The sequence below is a fragment of the Scardinius erythrophthalmus genome (genome assembly GCF_964197995.2).
Source record: "Scardinius erythrophthalmus genome assembly, chromosome: 14".
Lineage (NCBI taxonomy): Eukaryota > Metazoa > Chordata > Actinopteri > Cypriniformes > Leuciscidae > Scardinius > Scardinius erythrophthalmus.
The window spans coordinates 2,729,465-2,747,284 of record NC_138234.1 but is presented as its reverse complement, the minus strand read 5'-3'; the positions used below and the strand labels follow the sequence as shown (position 1 = coordinate 2,747,284).

Below are 17,820 nucleotides of genomic sequence, written 5' to 3'. Positions count from 1 at the left end.
CTCTGTACACACTTTATTAATACCTTATTAGTATGTGCAAAAAAAGAGTAATAACAGCAGAAATTGAACAGCTGGTTCAGAAGTACAGATGAAAATGAACTCTGGCACAGCCCGATAGACCCTCCCCTCGAATCAGTGCCGGCCCGAGCCTTTTGGGGGCCCTAAGCAGAATTTGATTTGGTGGCCCCCTCCCACCACGCGGAGTCACCTGTTTGACGATTATTGACACAAATGTCACGCTATAATGACAATGAGGTTATGTATTAATACAATATAAATACTTAATAAAAAATAGATACTTAAATAAAAAAGTTGTAACTTTTTCTTTACTCTTTTACTACCTCTTCGAAACTTCTGAAAACAAACTGTCACAAAACATATTAAATACATTATTTGCAAAATATCCTCCAGCGTTTTGCAACACTTTGCAGTTTGAATGTCTTGTATGAACATGATGGAGTATGTTTTTATGTTTCCACTGTTCGATCGCGCCCGCGCCTCACACACACACACACACACACACACACACAACATATTCCAGCATTGCAATCTTGACATCGCAGCCTGTTCATGATAGCTGTAACAAAATATAATAATAAAATAGTCAACCTAACATATAAAAATTACACTGCTCTGTTTAAATAGTCAGTAGTACAATACGTACATTCACAGTAAGCTCTGCTCCACTGTGATTTTTTTTTTGCACAGCACATTTTTGCGCGTGTGAAGAGGATGATTTTTTCCGTCAATATTGGAACGTGAGTGAAGTACAAAGCCATCCAGTTTACCATCCAAATACATTGCGAATGTGTCACGGTTTACAAATTCATTGTCTTGCATGCTGTTGTGTGTGTGTATGTGTGTCTGTGGGCATGGTCACTGATCATCAGTGATCAGTAGCGCCAGCTGGTTTCAATTGTCTGTCCTTATTTATAGTCTGTAACTGGTGTCTCATGTTGTCAGGTCGGTGTTGTTTTCGCAGTGTTTTTTCCGTGCCTGTTCCTGTGTTCCCCGTGTCTGATTGGATTCCCCGTGTCTTCGTCGTGTTCTTCTCTGGACTCTCTGCACTCTTCACTGGATCACCAAGCACCATCACCAAGGGATTACTCACTGGGTCTGAGCACCGTCACCTGTTGTCCACCGAGGTCCCTGCACCACCATTCCATCAGCGTTTGTGTTCGCCCGTCTGTTCCCGCTGAGTTGTGACCATCTGAGTAATTGTCTGACCATTGATGCTGTTCTAATAAAGAGCGTTATTGCATTTACATCCTGGTCTGTCATCCGTTACAGAACGATCTGACCATTATGGATGTAGCAGGTGCTACGACGTGGGACGAGTTTGCGGCTCGAAGCATCGCGAGAATGGACACTCAAAAGGAAAGCATCTCCAACACGGGACGTGCGATCCAAGCGCTGGTGACGCAGGTGTCCGAGCTCACCCAACAGCTTCAACAACTAAGAATTCCCACTGCGCCACCCACACTGCCCGTTCAGCCCACACCACCAGAGCCGCAACAGCTGTGTGAACCGAGACTGCTGACACCAGAGGGATATGCAGGTGAACCGGAGTTTTGCAGAGCATTTTTGACTCGATGTTCTATACACTTTTCATTACAGTCATCGACGTTCAATCAAGAACAGACCAAGGTGGCATTTGTTCTGACGTTGCTGTCTGGCAGAGCGGCTCTCTGGGGAACGGCGGTGTGGGAGAATCAAGATCCATGCTGCGCCTCGTTCCAGGCACTCTCCGAGGAGTTAAGAAGGGTTTTCGATTGTGCGGTGGTGGGTAGGGAGGCGGCCAGACTACTCGCCGATCTCTGCCAAGGTAACGGCTCGGTGTCGGAGTATTCCATCCGGTTCCGCACCCTGGCTGCAGAGTGCCGTTGGAACAAGGAGGCGCAGTGGGATAGATTCCTGCATGGGTTGGCTGATCGTGTCCAGAGGGAGATTTATATGCTGGACCTTCCTCGCAGTCTCAATGGACTTATTGAACTGGCGTTACAAGTTGATGCTCGGCTGAACAGAATGGGTCACTTACAACTGAACCTTCCGTCTCGCGGCACGGAGACCCTGCGCTCCAACTACCTGGACACGGTCAGCCACGTTTGTGATCCCGAGCCCATGCAGGTGGGTAGAACTCGGCTTTCCCGGGAGGAGAGAGAACGGTGGAGATCCCAAGGACTGTGTCTGTACTGCGGGAAGGCGGGTCACTTCATCCACTCATGCCCGGTAAAAGGATCAAGCCCGGTAGTAACTTTGAGTCTACTATCGGATGGGATCTCTGCCGAGAAGACCTCATCTTCACCATCATCATCTACTCTCCTTCCGGTAAGACTAAGATGGCCAACCCACACACACGACACCAAGGCTTTACTGGATTCGGGGGCAGAGGGTAATTTTATGGACTCAGAACTGGCTCACCGTCTTCACATTCCTGTTTCCCCTCTATCGTACAAGATTTCTGTCAAGGCTCTCAATGGACAAATACTTCCTGGCATTTCACACTCTACTGAACCCATCACTCTCATCACTTCTGGCAACCACACAGAGACAATAACCTTTTTCCTCATGAACTCACCCCCCTCGCACCTGTCGTACTCGGTCATCCTTGGTTGTCACAACATAACCCCAGAGTCGATTGGTCTAACGTGCTCGAGGAGTACCAGGACCTGAGTGAAGTGTTCAGTAAGTCTCGTGCTGCTTCTCTTCCTCCACATCGTCCCTATGACTGTGCCATAGACTTAGTGCCAGGTGAGTCTCCGCCTAAGGGCAAGTTATATTCACTTTCTGTTCCAGAGAGGGAGGCTATGGAGAAATATATTTCTGATTCTCTAGCATCCAAATTTATCAGACCTTCCTCATCTCCAGCGGGGGCGGGGTTCTTTTTTGTGGGGAAGAAGGATGGGTCTCTGCGACCGTGTATTGATTACCGAGGGTTGAACAACATCACGGTAAAGAATACTTATCCTTTGCCGTTGATGTCTTTAGCCTTCGAGTGATTACAGGGAGCATCCATCTTCACAAAATTGGACTTACGTAACGCTTATCATTTGGTTCGCATAAGGAAGGGTGATGAATGGAAGACTGCGTTCAATACCCCTAGGGGGCACTTTGAATACTTGGTCATGCCGTTCGGGCTGTCCAACTCCCCAGCGGTCTTCCAGGCACTCGTCAATGACGTGCTGAGAGATATGGTTGACCGATTCATATATGTCTACCTGGATGACATATTGATTTTTTCATCTTCTCTCCAGGAACACGTGCAGCACGTCCGGCGAGTGCTTCAGAGGTTGCTAGAGAATGGGCTTTTTGTCAAGGCGGAGAAATGCGTTTTTCATGCACAGTCTGTTTCTTTTCTAGGTTACATCATCTCGTCTGAGGGAGTGCGTATGGATCCTGACAAGGTTAAGGCTGTGATAGATTGGCCAAGCCCGGATTCCCGTAAGGCCCTACAGAGGTTTCTGGGGTTTGCCAATTTCTATCGGCGTTTTATTCGCAACTTTAGCCAACTAGCCGCACCTCTGACCGCCTAGACCTCACCCAGAACGACGTTCAGGTGGTCCGATACAGCGGAAGCTGTATTCGCCAAACTCAAAAGCCGATTCGTTTCGGCTCCCATCCTCGTTGCCCCTAATCCATCACGTCAGTTCGTGGTGGAGGTCGACGCGTCAGAGGTGGGGGTAGGAGCAGTTCTTTCCCAACATTCTTCCACAGACGACAAGATGCATCCTTGCGCGTTTTTTTCTCATCGTTTATCATCTGCCGAGTGTAATTACGACATTGGTAACAGAGAATTGTTGGCAGTCAAGTTAGCGCTGGAGGAATGGCGTCACTGGTTAGAAGGTTCAGGGGTACCTTTTATCGTTTGGACCGATCACAAGAACCAAGAATATACCAGAACCGCTAAAAGACTCAACTCTAGGCAGGCTCGGTGGGCACTTTTTTTCGGACGTTTTGACTTTTCTCTTTCGTACCGCCCAGGTTCCAAGAACATCAAACCCGATTCTTTATCTCGTATTTTTGACCAATCCAAATGCCCGTCCACTCCCGAGTGTATTTTACCCGAGACGTTAGTAGTCTCCACTCTCAGATGGGAGGTTGAATCGAAGGTCATAAAGGCCTTAGAAGGGGTAACGCCTCCGCCCGACTGCCCACCGAATCGGTTGTTTGTGCCAGAGGAGTATCGGTCCGACGTCATTCAGTGGGGTCATTGTTCCAGCATAGCGTATCATCCAGGTGTCAATCGCACCAGTTTTTTGGTTAAGCAACGATTCTGGTGGCCATTAATGGCTCGCGACATCCGCAGTTTTGTTTTGGCTTGCTCGGTTTGTGCCACTGGCAAGACTTCCAATCGACCCCCGGATGGTCTACTCCAACCGCTGTCTATCCCTTCGAGACCCTGGTCCCACATTGCGCTAGATTTTATTACCGCCCTCCCGCCCTCCCAGGGCAAGACTGTCGTTTTGACTGTCGTGGACCGGTTCTCAAAGGCGGCTCATTTTATTCCCTTGCCCAAATTACCCTCAGCCAAGGAGACAGCGGTAATGGTCGTAGATCACGTCTTTCGCTTACATGGCCTCCCGATAGACGTGGTTTCCGACAGGGGACCCCAATTTGTGTCCAAATTTTGGCAAGAGTTTTGTAAGTTACTGGGGGTGACTGTCAGTCTTTCTTCGGGGTTTCATCCCCAAAGCAATGGTCAAACGGAGAGAGCCAACCAAGATCTGGAGAGAGTGTTGCGATGTTTGGTTTCCAAGAATCCTTCCTTCTGGAGCCAACAACTTTCGATGGTGGAGTACGCCCACAATTCGTTACCAGTGTCATCCATGGGCCTTACGCCGTTTGAATGTAGTTTAGGTTACCAGCCACCAGTTTTTGCCAGTACGGAATCCGAAGTCGCGGTCCCCTCCGCTCACGCCTTCGTCGAGAGGTGTCGTCACACTTGGACTAGAGCCCGTGAGACTTTTCTCCAAGTGGGAGCGCGCACCAAGGCTAAGGCCGATCGCCACCAGTCGAAGCCTCCCGTATACGTCGTTGGTCAAAAAGTGTGGCTTTCTACTAAGAATATTCCTCTCCGATCCGTATCTAACAAACTTGCTCCCAAATTTATTGGCCCATTTCCTGTCACCTAGATCATTAGTCCGGTGGCAGTCCGACTCAAACTTCCTCCTGCGTACAGGAGAATTCATCCCGCCTTCCATGTGTCTAAGATCAAACCTGTGTTTCATGCACGCATTAATCCGCCAGTTCCGGTGTCCCCCCCCCCCCCCCCCGCCGCCGCGCCTCGTAGATGGGGAACCAACATATTCGGTTAATCGTATTCTGGACTCGAGAAGGAGGGGACGCGGATTTCAGTACCTGGTGGACTGGGAAGGTTATGGTCCGGAGAAGAGAAGTTGGGTTCCTGCTAGAGACATTCTGGATCACTTCCTTATCGATGATTACAATCGACAGGTAAGTCCGTCGGGGAACGCCAGGAGGCGTTCCTAGGGGAGGGGGTACTGTCACGGTTTACGAATTCATTGTCTCTCTCTCGTCTTGCGTGCTGTTGTGTGTGTGTATGTGTGTCTGTGGGCGTGGTCACTGATCATCAGTGATTAGTAGCGCCAGCTGGTTTCAATTGTCTGTCCTTATTTATAGTCTGTAACTGGTGTCTCATGTTGTCAGATCGTTGTGGTTTCCCAGTGTGTTTTCCGTGCCTGTTCCTGTGTTCCCCGTGTCGGATTGGATTCCCCGTGTCTTCGTCGTGTTCTTCTCTGGGACTCTCTGCACTCTTCACTGGATCACCAAGCACCATCACCAAGGGATTACTCACTGGGTCTGAGCACCGTCACCTGTTGTCCACCGAGGACCCTGCACCACCATTCCATCAGCGTTTGTGTTCGCCCGTCTGTTCCCGCTGAGTTGTGACCATCTGAGTAATTGTCTGACCATTGGTGCTGTTCTAATAAAGAGCGTTATTGCATTTACATCCTGGTCTGTCATCCGTTACAGAATGTTGAAACATTTTGATTCTAATGAGAGAGATACGTGAGCCCAACGCCGCTTACTTTCACTTTCGCTTTAAATTATTTCATTTCGGCTTGTTTATAGTTATTTTTTTATTCTTGTTCTGTTCTGAATATCATTCAATTTAAAGGATAAATCATTGATTTAAATGTCAATCATGTGAGGCAAATCAAATTTTTGTGACATGGCTTAATATCACCGTGACTTTGCGCACGAATTGTCTATGCACGCGAGGTTATGTGCATGACTCAAACACTGGCAGACACAGCAGCAGTTGTAGGCAGGTATATTGATCATGAAATCAGAATGTTCTTGTCTTGAATTATTCATTCATTCATTTATGTCACTTGTTTAAGTTAATTAATATGTAAAAAAAAAAAAAAAAAACTCGATTGAAGCAGTTCGCTTATGCCCTCAGGCCGGCCCTGCCTCAGAGAATATTGGACAGAAGTGGTTGAAAGTAGACAAAAGAGACAGATTAAAACACCAGGTGTAAATAGAAATGTGTCTGTCTCGTCTACTTGAGATCCGATCGACCAAAACGCATCTTAATACCAGCAGTAAACAGAGCCAGAGATGCATCAGTTTGGATTTTTGTACTAAGAGTTTTGAAAATGCACATCTTACTGTAAAAATAGTACCAAAGTGAATAAAAACACTAATAAAAACACAACTAGAAAAAAACAACTAACCATTTGCAGGCTCAGTATTAGCATTGTATTTAAATCCAAAATATTGCCAAATAAGTGCTTTTAGATTTCGCATTGAAACCAGATCTCCTGCCATGGTCTCGTCAGTCAGCTCCTCACTCTCGTGATGATTGAGATCTGACTCCTGCTGCGGAAAGGATTTTCATGCAGAAAAAAAATTAAAAAGACGTTGGGGAGCAGTGCCATGGTGGGCAAGTGATGTACCCGGTGTTACGGCTGAACACGTGTAACACAGAGTATCGTAGTAAGCTTATTATGACCGCCGCTAGCATAGCTAGCGAAAGCGGTCATATAGGGATTGTCAAAGTTTTTTTTTTTTTTTTTTTCGTCATCTACTGAATTTTTCGTCAACGATACCAGGGACACCGAAACACCGGGGAACATGAAATTTGGTGGGCATGTAGCCCGACTAGACTTTTACGGAAAAATTTCGTTTGGTCCCCAGGGGCCACTCCCCCCCCCCCCGCACTGGGCCCCCTGAAACCCAAAAAATGCAGTTTTTCCTAAATAACTACCTGAACCGTGGCACCGAGGATGAAGACATTTTTATGGTATGTTGGTCTTAAGGGCCCACATCAACATAGCCCATAATCACTCACTTGTGATTTGCGCCCCTTCCCATAAAAAATGAAAATGCAATATTATTCTGCTTTAATCACCCCTATCTTCAGTTGAGATGTTCAAAACTGCACCATATTTCATGTGTATGATTAACTTGACATCCTCTGGGGGTATGCTAAGTTTCGTAGAATTTCATCCATGGGGGGGTATAAAATAAATTCATTTATGTGCACATTTAGTGACTGTACACTCATCGGCCTGTAAATGGTGCTGTTGAGCGAAGGGTTGCTGGTTTAGTATGATACTGTCACACACACACACATGCAGGAATACAAACAAACGCAAGCATACACACTGACATCCACACGCACAGACACACACACACACACAAACACACACGCGCACACACATGTACGCACGCATACATACACGCACAGACGCACACACACACAGACACACACATACACAAACACACACACATACACACACAGACAGACATGCACATACTACTACTTTTTTTAGGTATCAGCCATATACCCGATTTACCAATACCCAATGTGTTATGCTTGGGCAGTATACTAATGAGGTGGGTGGGACATGTTTCATGCCATGTTAGATCACATCCTGAGAGTCTACGCTTTCAGAAAATATATAGTTTATATAGTTGAATCAGTTTTCTCTTCATGGTACAGACCAAAATGTATTACGTGTACACTTTCTTCACCTAAATCCATAAAATCCCATTAATTTCAATGGGACATTTACTTAAGTGTTCTACTAGGTACAGTGGGAATGAGTTTAATTTTGTTAACATTGTTTTTTTAAAACTCTGGGACCAGGGCTACAAGATAAAACCACTTTTTTGGAGAATTTTTTTTTTTTATTTCAGTAAAACACAACAAACCCATGCCAAAGTCAGATAACTGACTTTTACCATCAACAGGCACCTCAACCGTTTGGTAGAGGTTTGTAGAAATTGAATGGGAGGGTCCTTTGAAAAAAAAATCACAGATTTTTCATACTTAGTATGTATAAGTATATATACTATTTTGATCCCGTGAGGGAAATTTGGTCTCTGCATTTATCCCAATCCGTGAATTAGTGAAACACACTCAGCACACAGTGAACACACAGTGAGGTGAAGCACACACTAATCTCGGCGCAGTGAGCTGCCTGAACAACAGCGGCGCTCGGAGAGCAGTGAGGGGTTAGGTGCCTTGCTCAAGGGCACTTCAGTCGCTTTTTACTGTTAACCACTGTTATGGATGTGACGTTTTCACATTATGGATGTTAAGTGTCTAAACTAATGACTTTTGATATAAAACTTAAATAGTAATGGCAAATAATTACAAAACTCTAAATTATCCATGATCCACAGGAATACTCCAGACAGTCTTTTAAAATATACAACTTATATACATAAACACGCAATACAGCCAAATTGCTCCACGTCATTTATTTTTGTGGAAAGCCAGTGCAGGCCTGAGCGGCGGTCATATTTTGTACCACCATGCGGTACATCTAGTTGTGTATGTGTTTGTGTGTTTGTGTGTGTGTGTGTGTGTGTGTGTGTGTGTGTGTGTGTGTGTGTGTGTGTGTGTGTGTGACCTAAATTGAGGTCCCCATGAGGAAACAAGCTTATAAATCATACAGAATGAGTTTTTTTCAAAATGTAAAAATGCAGAAAGTTGTGTGTGATGGGCGGGTTTAGGGGTGGGGTTAGTGTGTGTGTGTGAGAATGTGTGTTATGGGCAGGTTTAGGGGTCAGGTTAGAGTGTGTGTGTGTGTGTGTGTGTGTGTGTGTGTGTGTGTGTGTGTGTGTGTGTGTGTGTGTGTGTGTGTGTGTGTGTGTGTGTGTGTGTGTGTGTGAGAATGTGTGTTATGGGCAGGTTTAGGGGGCAGGTTAGTGTGTGTGTGTGTGTGTGTGTGTGTGTGTGTGTGTGTGTGTGTGTGTGTGTGTGTGTGTGTGTGTGTGTGTGTGTGTGTGTGTGTGTGTGTGTGTGTGTGAATGTGTGTTATGGGCAGGTTTAGGGGTAGGGTTAGTGTAAGGGGACAGAATATACAGTTTGTACAGTATAAAAACCATTAAGTCTATGGAAAATCCCCACAAAGATAGTGAACCAGATGTGTGTGTGTGTGTGTGTGCTCTTTTTCAGTGAGAGATCTGAGGATTGTTCTGCTAGGAAAGAATGTGTCAGAAAACAGCGGAGTGGGAAACATTATACTGGGAACAGAAGTGTTTCACAGTGAAGCTTCATCATCTTACACACAGCAGCACAGTGTGAAAATCAGTGGAACGGTGGAGAAGAGAAACCTCACAGTCATCAACACACACCTGCTCCAGCCACATCTCACACAGCATCAGATCACACAGAGAGTGAGAGAGTGTGTGTCTCTGACTGATCCAGGACCTCATGTGATCTTACTCGTCCTGCAGTATAATGACTTCAGTGAGGAGGACAGAAACAGAGTGAAAACTGTGCTGAACGTCTTCAGTGTGAAGGCCATTAAACACACCATAGTGCTGACTACTGATGAAGAGACACACACATTCATGGTTTATAAAACTGTGAATAACGCTATTCATAATTTAATAAAGGAGTGTGGAGGAACTGGAAGGCATCTTCAGTTTAATGCCAGAAACCCAAGATTGCGCTCTGAGATGATCAGAAGGATAGAGAAGATGCTCCAGGAAGAACATGAAGAATTTCTCATCTGTAACATGAATGAGGCTGGAGATGGTGGATCATCAGTGGAAGATCCACAGAAGTCTGATCACAAAGGGGGTGGAAAACTCAGTCAGAGCACAAAAACAGGAGGTGATGGAGGTTTGTTAAAGTCTTTTTTCTGGATAATACCACTAAGAAACTACATATTTTGTCCTCTGATAGTTACAGTCATACAGTAGTGCTTCTCATTTTTCACCTTGTCATTTTCTGCCTCTTCTGCACTGCAACAGTTACTTATTATTTTTAGTAAAATGTTTTGCTTTGGTTGAAAAGCTTCTAAACGTTTTGTACATTAAAAAAAAACTTTAAAATAAAGTATCAGACACAGACAGAAAGACAGAGTATTCAGCTGAACACAGTTTGACTGTCACTGTTCACCCAAACATGATCATTCTGATAATACAGTTTTATTTCTTTGCAAACCTGGATATGTTTTCTTTCCTCTGGAAAACAAACTGAGATGGAACATCTAGGTGATTCTTTTCTATACAGCAAAAGTGGGAAGTAATTCTTACAGTAAAGGTCAGATTTATTTAGGTCAGTTGACAGCCTTTATTTTGAGGACAGTTGAATGTGACAGAAAAGTTTAGGGATGAAGAGGTGGGATTGGGATATTTGAACTTCGTGAACCAATGTCTCCTTATACTGCATGTCCTGAACTAAATGTGCCTCAGCTCTATCATACAGGCACGGCAAGGCTTGAGACACTGGGAGCATTAGACAACAATCTGGCACAGGACAGAGAATAAATAGGGAGGGTAATGACTGTGAGGGCAAATGAAGGAATGAGATGACAAGAGCGAGGTCAAGACATTAGGAGATGTTTTAAGTGAACTATTCCTTTAAAGGCTGTAGTGTGAGTGTACATGTCATAGATCCATCATCCATACATAGAGAGTAGATTCACCCAGACAGTAAGTCAGTAAACTATTGCAAGAAAGCTTTCAGTAGATAAAACAATGTATAAAAATCTAAGTTTTATATAATATTTTGTTGTTGTTTAATAAGTGTACATTTGTTATCAAAGCTAAACTGAGTAATCTGTGTCTCAATATTGTTTCAGTGACTACTTCTGGAAAAGCAAAGCTGAACATTGTGCTGTGTGGATATAATACAACATTCAAGACCTCAGTGTCTAGAATATTTCGAGGGAAAACAAGTAAACCTCAGAACGAGATGAGTAAAGAGTGTGTGAAGAAAGAAGAGAAGATTAATGGACGGCAGATTACTGTAATACAGCTTCCAGCTCTCACTCGGCTCTCAGAGGAGGAAGTGATGCGGGAGACTCTCCGCTGTCTGATTCTCTGTGATCCTGGAGTTCATCATTTCATCCTCGTTACTCCTGTCGGTTCACTGACTAATGAAGACAAAGCAGAAATGGAGAAGATTAAGAGAATATTTAACTCTAATGAGCACTTCATGGTGCTTTTCACTGCTGAACTCACTATTGACCGAAGTGTGTCAGATTTAGTATTATCCACAGAATCTCAGAGCATCGTGAGTCTCTATGGGAGTTGGTACAGTGTGATGGGGTTAAAGGATGATAGAAACTCCGGAGAGATCTCAAAGATTCTGGATTATATAGAGAAGATGAAGGATGAACCCTATTCACTTCAGATGTATATAAGAGCTCCAGAGAAGAGAGTCAGACATGAACTAGAGGAGACACTGAGAGCGAGAGATAATGAAATCAAAGAGTTACAGGAGAAGATCAAGACACTGGGTGAGTGAATTCATTTACTTTTCTTAATAAATTGTTAAATCTATTGCAACTATTGACTGGGTAAAGTCTATGATCCTACACATCACCCGACGCTGAAGGATGGGATACACTACACGACTTTCTGGACAAGTTGATGCCAGCTGCCAAAACTCAGTGCCAGATTTCAAACAGATTTCATAGACAATCATGTAGTGTATTATTCTCATTTGTTTAGTGTATGATGCATTTACAAAGCCGGCAAGTGTATGATGCCTAGTGTTTTAAAATCTGTAGTTGTGTAGTGTATTTCAGCCTTCAGTAACCTACTTAAAGGGGTACTTCACCTCTGGGAAGATGAATGTGTATTTAAAATAGGTCATTTATGTAGAAGAAATGTGAAGAAATTTTTTAATTTGGAGCTTTCTAGCCTGAGAAAAGCCAGAAAATGTATTTTTGGCTTATGTGGATGAAAGACAACAACTCCCAGAATGCACTTGCTTCGCTGTCCTAGGAGGCCACGCCTACCGGTTAGAGAGCACAGTTGAAAACAACAAGAAGGTTAGGCTACTAACTTAGTGAGTCTCCGTGACGAGTTTGCCCGTGATTTCGAGATCGCACAAAAATGTCCGGGATTCGGCTTTTGCGTTCTACAGTCGCCATTCATCATGTTTACTATGGCGAGCAGGACGAGGCTGACGGCCGCGGGAGAACAGCGCAAGGCCGGTGGCATGATTACTGAGACGCACCGGTCTCGCATCTCTCACGGAGGAGCGGGAATTTTCTTAGCAATGGTAAAACGCACATCAACCGATGACTTGTTTAGCGTTTATGTAAACACTACATTCAGACTCACCGATCAGAATGAATTCAGTTAGATTGAAACAATGTAAAGAATGAATGGCGACCGCAGAACGCAAAAGCTGAATCCCGGACATTTTGAACGATCTCACCCGCCGGACAAGTCCGGGAAAAGGAGGATGGTAACCCCTACTTACTCAGCTTTCTCCTACTACTCAGCTTTCTCCTACTACTCAGCTTTCTCAACAGAACAAGAGCCTGCTAGCTTAGCTTCCAAAAGCTGACACTGTGTGTACATTCTGTGAGTGAGATGAGATCCCACCCTCTATGGGCGGGCTGAAAACATGCGGAACAACGCCTTCTACTGGCTGTAGTCTTTAGCCTCTGGCCAGAAAATCCTCCGATGACGCAAAATGACGATTTTTGCGTCATCGGAGGATTTTTTCCAGACAAAAAATACATAAATCTCTTGTCTCAGGGGGATATGAGGGTGGAAAGCATATTAATTCGAAAATACTACAGGTTTTCTACTAATACAAAGCTTAATGCTAAATCCTGAAGTAACCCTTTAAGTAGCTCCTGCATTCTTCTTTTTATGTTTGTAAATGTCCATAAATGTAAATGTAAGGTCAGTGGGATACATAAACTTCCACTTTGAGCACCTGAAAAGCTCTGTATTATAGGGGTGTAACGATTCGTTTTAACAACGATTCGATTCGATTCGCGATTCATGGTTGTCGATACGATTCAAGGACGATATTGGTTCATTTAGAACGATACGATTCGAAACAATTCAGTGACTTGAAATCGATTCAGTGACTTTTTAGCCAAAAATTCTTGTAAGGTAATCAGGTATCAATTAATTATGGATATAAACAAACAAGTAAAACACAAATTAATGTCAAATGCATTCACATTTTATTTTAATAGGTAGGACTGAACGATTATGACAAAAATGATAATTGTAGATTATTCCCTTGAAATTGTAATTGTGATTATTAATTACGATTATCACAACATTGAATGATGTTTTGAATAGTTTGGCTATGGGACCCACATTTCCCCATGGTCATCAAGCCGCGACCCACCTTTTTAGGAATTTTATAGGCCTGTTATAATACATTTGTTTACACAAAAATTGTTGACACACAAGTTCTGTCCCCCTTTACTTAACAAAAAAATAAAAAATAAGAATATGACAAATACTGATAGACAGTAGGCACTGCGAGGTTAAGCTATTAAATAGCAGTCCCAAACTAGTTTGTGTTAATACAATCTTGGTATGAGCCACCACAGTCATATAAAAATATACAAAATAACCAGTAAGTGGCATTTTGTTATGGAAACAAACAACAATTAGGCTACCATGGTGATACACAATACTTAGAAGAACTGGTAAAGAAACATGGAAACTGCTCCTGATAAATAGCAACACACATGACGTACCAATAACGTAATTTATTGGTATTTTACTTTTATTTCTTAACTTACTAATTTACGACGTTGCATTCTCGTATGACTTTAGTGAAGTGATACAGCGCGCGCCGGCGCATTTGCGCGTGCGATTGAAGAGTGCGCGCTCCTGCAGTACAGCGGCTGAGAGGACAGGAAAATCTGTTTTTCTGAGGTGAGAGACTTTGCGCCACTTGACTGTTGTCTTTGCGCTGCTGCTGGCGCGTCACGCATGGCGACGACGACAAAGATAGGCAGACTGAATCGAGTCACGTTTAACGCCTTTATCATTAAGTGCAAAGAAAAAACATCCATATTAAGTCTGACGTGCTTAAATCCAATGCGCTATTTCCTAGTATCGATACAATCGATTCATTACCTTTTAAAACGATATTAGATCGATATATGTCATCCAGAAGGCCAACTTGCCGAGCAATGCGCTATTTCCTAGTATCGATACAATCGATTCATTACCTTTTAAAACGATATTAGATCGATATATGTCGTCCAGAAGGCCAACTTGCCGAGCACAGATCGATCCAGTTGGATCGTAGGAATATAAATCGATACATCGATGTAGTTGATGAATCGTTACACCCCTACTGTATTACTTAAGCTGTACTTTTTGTTTTCCATCACTTTATGTAGTAGTAATTGGCTTGCTACTGTATACACACCACTAATACCACTGACTTTCAAAACTCAGTGTGCCGGACTACTGAATCAAAGCAACACAAATTGTGTTAATGTGCAAACACTTACAGTAGTACATGCATAAGTTTGGGCACACCATGTCAAAAATATATGTTCCTGTCAATAGCAGGGTAAAAGATGATCTGATTTCCAAAAGTTAAAGATTACACATTTCTTTGATATTTTAAGGAAGATTTTTTTTTTATTTCCATAATTTACCATTTCAAAATAACAACAACAACAACAAAAGAAAAGTGCCCGAAGCAAATTTGGGCACCCTGCAATTATAAGTACTTAGGTTTGTATCACGGTTTTAAGCTGCCTTTCCACTGCACACGAAATTCGCATGCGATTGTCGCATTTTGCCCCCTAGTGTCAGTCGCACGGAGCTTTGAAATTGGTCGTGAAGCAACCGTTACCCTCGGCTATTCACAATGGTAAAATTAATAATTTTAATGAATTTAATGCATGCATGAATATATCCACACAAATCAAATGACCCAATACATCTAAAATAAAAAATAGTCGATTTTATAGAGCTAATCAATATAAATATTGATTTAATAATGATAAAATATTTTAATTATTAATTATAATTAACAATTATTATAAATAATTATTAACAACCGCCATTTTGTAGGAATAGCGTTTACGTTAAAGTATTAAAATATTGGTAGTTCTAGCTTCGCACTTATAGTTTTGATTAGAATACATCACATCCGGTCGACCGGTCGCATACGATCTAGTGTCACAGTGTCTGGTTTGTGTTTCCCTGGGTAACCACTAGAGGTCCTCTTCCCCACAGTGTCATCCACATTATGAACTGCATTACCCACAATCCTTGTCTGTACCAATCACTTATCATTGCACTCAGCTGTTCCCCGTCATATCATTGTTCCCAGCTGTTCCCTGTTTCATTGTTAGTTCTGTGTGTATATATACCCTGTCTGTTTTAGTGTGTGTCACAGAGTCCTTGTATTTATCACGGCACTTCTGAGTCTGCTTTGTTGCCTGTTTTGGATTGTTTTATGTTTTTGGATTGCTTCTTTGGTTTTGACCCCTGCCTGGACTGTTTGTGAGTATGGATTTCCCTAAATAAATAACTTACCGCATCTTTAATAAATAAATAACTTACCGCCATCCAAGATGGCGCCGCGGATGGCTGCCTCGGTGTGGAGCTCTCCAGTTTTTGTGTTGTTTTTGTTGGTTTGTTCTGTGTTTAGTCATTCTTTTCCTATCAGTTTCACCAAAGACGAACTACTGGACATTAGGAAACACACACCAGACAACTTTTTTTACATATTTTGATTACTCAGACGTTTTAGTTTTGTCAAAATCAGATGTTTAATTTTGACTACTCAGAGGACCAGCGGTCAAGTCAAGTTTATTTATATAACGCTTTTCACAACACAGGTTGTATCAAAGCAGCTTCACAGTAATAAATTAAAACAATACATCAATGTTTGTTTCTAGTGGAACGTCCATGTTAATGCTGATCAATAGTATCGTTGATTGATTAGTCAAATTAAATATCCCCAAATATCCCCAACTGAGCAAGCCAAAGGCAACAGTGGCAAGGAACCGAAAAACTCCATCAGGACCTAATGGAGAAAAAAAAACCTTGGGAGAACCCAGGCTCAGTCGGGGGCCAGTTCTCCTCTGGCGTTTATGAACTAGAGACCGGATTTAACTGTAAGATTAAAATATTATATGAATGCCTGGCTGAAGAGATGCGTCTTTAATCTAGTTTTAAACTGGGAGAGCGAGTCTGAGCAACGAACAGTATCAGGAAGACTATTCCAGAGTTTTGGAGCTAAATGTGAAAATGCTCTCCCTCCTTTGGTGGATCTGGATATCCTAGGTATGACCAAAAGCCTCGAATTTACTGACCTTAAAGAGCGCGATGGATTATAGGGCGATAGAAGATCCGTTAAATAGACTGGAGCTAAGCCGTTTAGGGCTTTATAAGTCAGTAGCAATACCTTGTAATTAATACGGGACTTTATAGGTAACCAATGTAGGGATGATAAAATCGGTGTTATGTGATCATATTTTCTTGATCTAGTTAGAACTCTAGCGGCTGCATTTTGGACTAACTGTAGCTTGTTTATTGAGGATGCAGGACAACCAGCTAATAAAGCATTACAGTTATCTAGTCTCGAGGTCATGAACGCATGAACTAACTTTTCTGCATCAGAAACTGATAGCATATTACGTAGCTTAGCAATGTTTCTAAGGTGGAAAAAGGCTGTTCTTGTAACATATGAAATATGATTATCAAAAGACAGGTTGCAGTCTAATATAACACCCAGGTCTTTTACTGTAGAGGATAAAGTAACAGGACATCCTACTATGTTAAAGTTGTATTGTGAGAGGTTTTGTGGGCGGTTTTTTGAACCGATAAGTATTACCTCTGTCTTGTCTGGATTTAATAAAAGAAAATTGCGCGTCATCCAATCTTTTATATCTTTAACACACTCTGTCAATTTGGATAATTTAGCGTTTTCATCCGGCCGTGATGAAATATAGATTTGAGTGTCATCAGCATAACAATGGAAACTAATTCCATGTTTCCTTATAATATTTCCAAGTGGCAGCATATATATTGAGAATAACAGAGGGCCTAACACAGATCCCTGCGGCACTCCATAGTTTACTGGAGTTATGATCGATTTTTCTCCATTTAAATAGACAAAATGGTAGCGGTCAGATAAATACGATCTAAACCAGCTTAATGCTTGTCCTTGAACACCAGTATAATTTTGTAGTCGATCTAAGAGTATTGTGTGATCTATAGTATCGAACGCAGCACTAAGATCAAGTAAAACTAATATTGAGATACAGCCTTGGTCAGAAGCTAAGAGTAAATCATTTGTGATTTTAACGAGCGCAGTTTCAGTGCTATGGTGCGGCCTGAATCCTGACTGAAACTTTTCATAGATGTCATTTTCTTGCAAGAAAGAGCCCAGTTGGGCGGACACAACTTTTTCTAGTATTTTTAGACATAAAAGGTAGATTTGAAATTGGTCTATAATTTGCTAGATTATGTGGATCTAATTGTGGTTTCTTAATGAAAGGTTTTATAACTGCCAGTTTAAATGTTCTTTGAACATGACCTAAAGATAAAGACGAGTTAATAATATTGAGGAGAGGCTCTTCCACTACA

General features: G+C 42.6%; 1 protein-coding gene across 5 annotated transcripts in view; it reads left to right on the top strand.

Moving 5' to 3' along the window:
- The window catches only part of LOC308701497 (uncharacterized protein), a 49,442-nt gene that overhangs the window by 9,888 nt on the left and 21,734 nt on the right, over positions 1-17,820 (top strand). For 3 of the 5 annotated variants that reach the window (XM_081383817.1, XM_081383815.1, XM_081383816.1), the window contains exons 3-4: positions 9,437-10,108; positions 11,073-11,732. In XM_081383817.1, the coding sequence (XP_081239943.1) occupies positions 9,437-10,108; positions 11,073-11,732 (1,332 nt within the window). Of the gene's footprint in view, positions 1-9,436; positions 10,109-10,862; positions 10,924-11,072; positions 11,733-17,820 lie in introns of those variants that run through there. The other 2 variants (XM_081383818.1, XM_081383819.1) reach the window with 2 other exon arrangements.